The following is a 6058-nucleotide window of genomic DNA, read 5'->3' on the forward strand; positions in this document are numbered from 1 at the left end:
GCGATGAAATTAGGAAATTCGCGGGCGCTAGTTGGAATCGGTTGGCGCAGGACAGGGGTAATTGGAGATAGCAGGGAGAGGCCTTCGTCCTGCAGTGGACATAAAACATGCTAATGATGATGATGATGATGATGATGATGATGATGATGATGATGATGGTGCCCCCCCCCGAAAAAATATCCTGGGTACGTGTCTGAGTGTTCGTATACCATCCCGTACACTAGCTTTCGTTGTGAGGCGATTTGTCGCTTTCTCGTTTGTCATGTGGCCTCTGCGAACAGATACGAGTCAATTCGGCGTAAAACCGTTAACTTTGGTCGCCCATACCCGACCGACCTTTCGAAGCACTACTTTTACTGCTCCCAAAGGCTCAAATCGTCACAGGCAAGTCCGAAATAGCTCTGGAGGCCTGCCAGTACAATTTTTAGGCGTATCGGTGCTCGAAATGACATAGGAGATGGCGAGTGCATGCGTATATTATTAAGGAATACATACTGTGTCCCGGGAAAACTGCTTCTCCCCACTCTGGTATGCATCACCGCAATACTTTCCGTACGCTTCAACGCTGCATTGAGGCGAAGCTGACTTTCAGGAACCGGTATTATTATATCCGTCGTGCTTTCCGAGCTTCGAAGCCATTGGCGGGGATTTTCAAAGGCGAAGTCGGCATCATAGGTAACAGCGACGACTTGCTGAAAGGCATCGAAGAGCAAGAAGCTTGGCAGCGAACGTCCAAGTAGTTAGGCCTAGCGTTGCCGCGGTGGTGGCTACGGCTCCTAGCGGGTCCGCGTGAGGGAGTAACGGTTGAAGGTGACGAGATAATCAAAACGGCGGTGGTGGTGGCTCCGATCAATGCCGTTTCGTACCTGCGGTCATGGCAATAAAGCCCGGAAAATCAGACGGCAAAGGATTCTCGCGCCCGTAATTTCAGATGGTCTTATAAATTGACTCCATGGAGTACCGTAGCGGTACCGCGAAAGCATACCAGTTATCAGGCATGTTCGAAAAATGGGGCATCCGGAAAGTCGGTCACTGACAAACCCTACTGAAAACATTACATTGCCGTGAAAACGCGAAAATGCCGCACTTTTGCGCAGTTGGCACAAATTGCGCTTGAGTGGGCGTTGCCTTGACCAGGCAAGTCGAATTGTAGCGAAATGTCGCAGCTAGGGTGCTCATATAAGATTGTAGGCTTAGGTACAAAGCATAAAAATTTACAGATGCAGCAAAAAATGTGATGTCATCGGCATATACGGACACATGCATATCCTGTTACGAAGGTACAGTGCAGAGTACTCAGCAAAACATAAGCAGGAATGGCGATAGGACTGATCCTTGTCCTAGACCTCTTGACTGCTTATAGGTTAATAAATGTGAATCCACGTTGAGAGCAGTAGAATCCTCATCAGTTTAAGAATGCATAAACCCAAGCAACAAAATATTTTTGCAGACCTGCATTCTGAAGCGCGTTTGTAAGTCTTACTAGCTGAATACAACTTTCTAGATCGACATGGACTTCCCACATCGAGCATTCACGTGTGAAGCCAAATTGACCTGGGCTCAACATCATGTTCCCTATTAGCCAATCATCTATGCGGTCATTTAGGATTCTTTCGATTAGCTTTACTAGGTTAGAGGTAAGAAATATTGAGCTAAAGTTATGTAAGACAAAATCGGCAGCTTGCTTTTTTCTAATAATGAGATTACTTTTGCAAGTCTCCATTCCGGAGGAATCCGCGAAATTTTATTAGAATAGTTTACCATGGTAAGTAGTGCGTGAGGCGATATATTAAAGCTTTTATTATTGCCGTAGTAATGCCATCTGGGCCTGGCGCTGTACTAGGCAGCTGGCTCAGTACATTTTTCAGCTCCAACACATTAACTTCTTCGAAGTCTTCATAATGAATAGGGAGCGTAGCGTGATAGGGCAAAATGGATTAAAAGCAACATTCTAGAGCTTTAGCAATATCGTACAGTAATTTGGCCAATTCGCTGGGTGTTGGAACTACACCGTCGACGTTTATCTGTGCCGCAAGGACCTTTTTATTTCCCAGAAATCGAAAGACCGCGTGTCAGTTATTTTTCTTGTCTTGCCCCAGGATGCTATATGTTACAGCCTCTTTCTCTTCTTCCGAAGAGCTTTTCATTCGAAAATCTGCAGCTTTATCCTCGTCCGCTTTTTTTCTTTATTCTTAGATCTTCTCATACACTCAAAGTGATGTTACTTAGATTTCTTGATGCTCACATATGCCTAAAAAAAGGGCATCTGGACTCGCGTATTTATTGTATTATAATTTGCATAACATATAACCGTTAAAGTATGTCGGTAACCAAACCAACACAAACCGCAAATAAGCTCAGGGGGACTGGCGGCACCGAGGAAGATGAAGCACCGGCAGTCCACGCGCCGTCACGCGCGTTGGCTTCGAACGGCGCTCGAACAGCCATAGCGGAGCTGACCGTTGGATCGAGCGGACGCGATCGTACCGGCTCCTCGCGTTCCGCCCCGAAGCCCTGCTCCGCTGGCCCCCTTCGCGCCAAGGAGGGCTAGAGACGGTCGGGCAGCTTGGGAGCGAAGGCGGACGGGAGCTCGACGCCGAGAAACCACCGCACGCGGGCTCATGGACAGGAAGCAGGCTAGCGACATCGAAGCGCACCCGCCAAAGGCCAGCCGCACGGAGCAGCAGCCCGTCGCCGCCGACGATGGCGCCAGCCATGCTCGAGAGGTACCGGCTACCAAGCGCATGCGCCGAGCGTCCATCGAGCACGACGCCAACGTGAAAAGCAGTGCGAAATCTGCAAAGCCGACGACGTCCGCGCACGCGCCCACGATTCCGCGAAAGAAGACGACAAAAGCCGCGGATGCCCCGGCGGCAGCCGACGACAACGCCCCTGCGACCAGCAAGGGACTGGCAGGCAAGGCTTCGCGGGCGAATCGCGATAAAAGGCACAGGAGATCGTCGCCGAGCCGAGCCGTCCCTGCCATCGGCAAGAGTCCGAAACGTCGGCGCCACTCGCCGAGCCACCGACGCTCGGCCAGCACCGACGAGCTCGACAGGTTGTTGGGTTCTCTGCATGGCCTCTGCGCAGCGCCGCACTCGTCCCGCAGCGGTCGCGGAGCGCAGAAGCGCACGGTCAGCAGCGGGAGTGGTCACGCAAAGAAGACTGGCCTCAAGCGCCGATCCAGCAGTATTTCGTCCGCCACGAGCGAAATGAGCCTTCGAGAGATAAAGCGTGTACGCCGCGCCCTGGAGCACGTGTTGGCCGCAGTCCCCGACACATCGAAGAACCGCATTGCCGGTCGCTCTACTCCTAACAGCGGCGAATCGATACGCAAAGTTCGGCGGGCCAAGGCGCGGAAGGCCGCAAGCAACTCGACGGTCCCGTCTCGCCATGGTAGGCCGAGGAGGACGCGACCACGGCGCCGCATCCCTGCTACCATTTGCGTGCGAGTCCGTCCGTGCTGCTGCCGGCTGAAACAATTCATGCGCCCATGGAAGAAATAGCGAGTAAAATCCAGGCACGGGAAGGCCATGTCCGTATGGATTCGATCATGATCTGTGAAAAGGGCTCACCATGCGACAGCTATCACTAAAATCGCCGTTTGTGGCTCGACCTCGACGTGCGTAGGTGAAGACCGGAACGAAGCCTGCAAGCGCCTGAACCTCAACTCCGACACACTAAATTATCCTGCCATATGACTGAGGATAGGCAAATAAATTTCATTTCCAGCATTGATTATGCAGAGTTTCGACTATTATTTTGCCGTAAGATGCACACAACGGACGTTCCTGAATCGTTTGCAAACCTCACATGTTCTTTTGCCTTTTCCATTGAATTTACATGGGGTATATCAATGACCGGACGTTAGCGTAATTCAGTAGGGCAGGAATCGGCGCAGTATTGCGTCACTTCATCTCAAAATGCTATACCTTCATTATATACTTTACCAACTTGCAACTTGCAAATCTCCTAAATGCTTCGATGACTCGGTATACTTTTTTGCATGAATCTTAAATGATTTTCAGAATGGAATGGAATGGAAAACTTTAATCACTCTTTAAAGGTTTTAGCGGGTCGAGGCCGAAGTCTTCGTTCTTGAAGCTTGAGTCCTCTTCAGCCATGGATGGGCCCCTAGTCCAGGGCTCCACTGAGCCGGGCCGCCTCGCACGCGTGCGCTATTAGAGCTCTTTGAGTCTCTAGCTCGCGGCTGGTGAGCCAGCTCTCCCATTGCTCCGCACTTGGTTTTTTGTGTTTGTGGAATGCCTGGTTTCTTGTACACTCCCATGTAATGTGGTATAATGTTGGCTTAGCTCCACACCACGGACAGGTTGCGCTATACTGCGTGGGGAACATCCTACTTAGTATGTGTAAGTTTGGAAAGGTGCCCGTTTGCAGTCTCCGCCATCCTGCGGCCTCCTCCTTTGTTAATGCTTTATGTGGTGGCGGATATTGATATCTTAGACCCTTATAGATGTTTAATAGCTCTGAATAGCTGTTCCCGCAGTTGATCTGTGGCCCCTCTGGGGCGGTTGACGTTCCTGCTCGGCTGGTCATCCCTCGAGCTAGGCAGTCCGCCCCTTCGTTGCCCCTGATCCCTGCGTGGCTTGGTATCCAGATAATGTTATGTGTGGGTTGTCCCTCAGCGATTGGAACTCTGCTGAGGATCTTGAGCGCCGTGTTGCTTATTTTGCCTCTTATATAGCTCCGGCACGCCTCTTGTGAATCTGTTAGAATATTGAGCGATATTCCTGTTCTATAACCTTCTTCCGCTGCCAGTGCGACAGCAATTTCCTCTGCCTCGGTTATGTTAGCCACCTCGGCCGTGAGTCCTGTGATTAGTTCTCCTTGATTATTTACTACTACCGCTGCCGCGTTGTTTTTGTGTGCGTGTGAGTATAGGGACGCATCGGTATAGACTGTATTGTCCCGATGTCCCATCGTCTTTTCGTAAAACTCTGCCCTAGCCTGTCTCCTACTCGCATGGAGGTTTGGGTCCATGTTGCGAGGGATAGGTTGTATGCGTAGTTTCTTTCTTAGTGGGTCTGGTATTGTGGCCCTGCTAATTTGTGATTTTTCTACTTCCCGACCTAGCTTTGTCAGGAGCGCCCTTCCCGTCGTTGTATTGCTGAGTCTTCGTACTTGTGCGTTGAGCTGGCATTCCCTGAGTTCTTCAAAAGTGTTGCTGATTCCAAGTTGCATGAGTTTGTCGTTGGATGTGTTCCTTGGGAGGTGGAGAGCTGTTTTATACGCTTTCCGGAGGATGGTCTCCACTTGCTCTTTTTCGGTTTTGGTGATTGCATGGTACGGCAGTGAGTATGTGACCCGGCTGACTATCAGGCTGTTGACCAACCTGAGTGTGTCCTCCTCTTTCATGCCATATCGCTTGTGTGCCACTCTGCTAATCATTCGGCCCACCTGTCCTGCTGCTTTGTTTAGCAGGCAAATTGTGTGGCTGCATTTCCGGCTTCCTTGCAACCACATGCCGAGGATTCTAATCATCTTTTGTTCCGGGATGTTCTGTCCTTCTAGCCTTACTTCGAGCGGGGCATCAGTGGGGTGTCTGCCCACCCTGAGGAGTTCAGATTTCTCCGTGGAGCATCTGAGGCCTCTTTGCTTTGTGTATTCTTCGATGCAGGTGGCAGCTTCTTGTAGTGCCTCTTGTTTATCCCCTCGTGAGGCTTGAGTAGTCCAGATCGTTATGTCGTCCGCGTATATTGCGTGACTGATTCCTTGGATCTTGCTAAGTTTCTTGGTAAGGTTGACCATCGCTATGTTGAAGAGTACTGGCGAGATTACTGAGCCCTGCGGAGTGCCCTTGCATGGCGTTTGAAAGGCGTCACTCCGTAGGTCTCCTAGGCCTACTGTCGCTGTTCTGTCGGTTAGGAAGCTTCTGATATAGTCATGGACTTTCTTCCCGCAATTAGTGGTGTTAATCCCCTCCATAATGGCGGCGTGGGAGACGTTGTCAAAGGCTCCCTTGATGTCGATGGCCATGACCACGTTTTCCCCGTGTTTCGGCATTGTCTCGAGTACCTCTTCTTTTAGCTGTAGCAAG

At 50.7% G+C, this 6058-nt stretch overlaps 1 protein-coding gene across 1 annotated transcript; it reads left to right on the top strand.

Annotated features, from left to right (window-relative positions):
* Positions 1 to 2621: 2621 nt before the first annotated feature.
* Positions 2622 to 5655, top strand: LOC139052474 (uncharacterized). The gene is made up of 2 exons (XM_070529592.1): positions 2622 to 3396; positions 5639 to 5655. The coding sequence occupies exons 1-2, from the start codon at positions 2622 to 2624 to the stop codon at positions 5653 to 5655; spliced, it is 792 nt and encodes a 263-aa protein (XP_070385693.1).
* Positions 5656 to 6058: the final 403 nt, after the last annotated feature.

The sequence above is a fragment of the Dermacentor albipictus genome, unplaced genomic scaffold (assembly GCF_038994185.2).
Source record: "Dermacentor albipictus isolate Rhodes 1998 colony unplaced genomic scaffold, USDA_Dalb.pri_finalv2 scaffold_24, whole genome shotgun sequence".
Lineage (NCBI taxonomy): Eukaryota > Metazoa > Arthropoda > Arachnida > Ixodida > Ixodidae > Dermacentor > Dermacentor albipictus.

Excerpts from the sequence above, each read along its gene's own strand:
- LOC139052474 (XM_070529592.1), top strand. The coding sequence starts at position 2,622 with ATGGACAGGAAGCAGGCTAGCGACATCGAAGCGCACCCGCCAAAGGCC.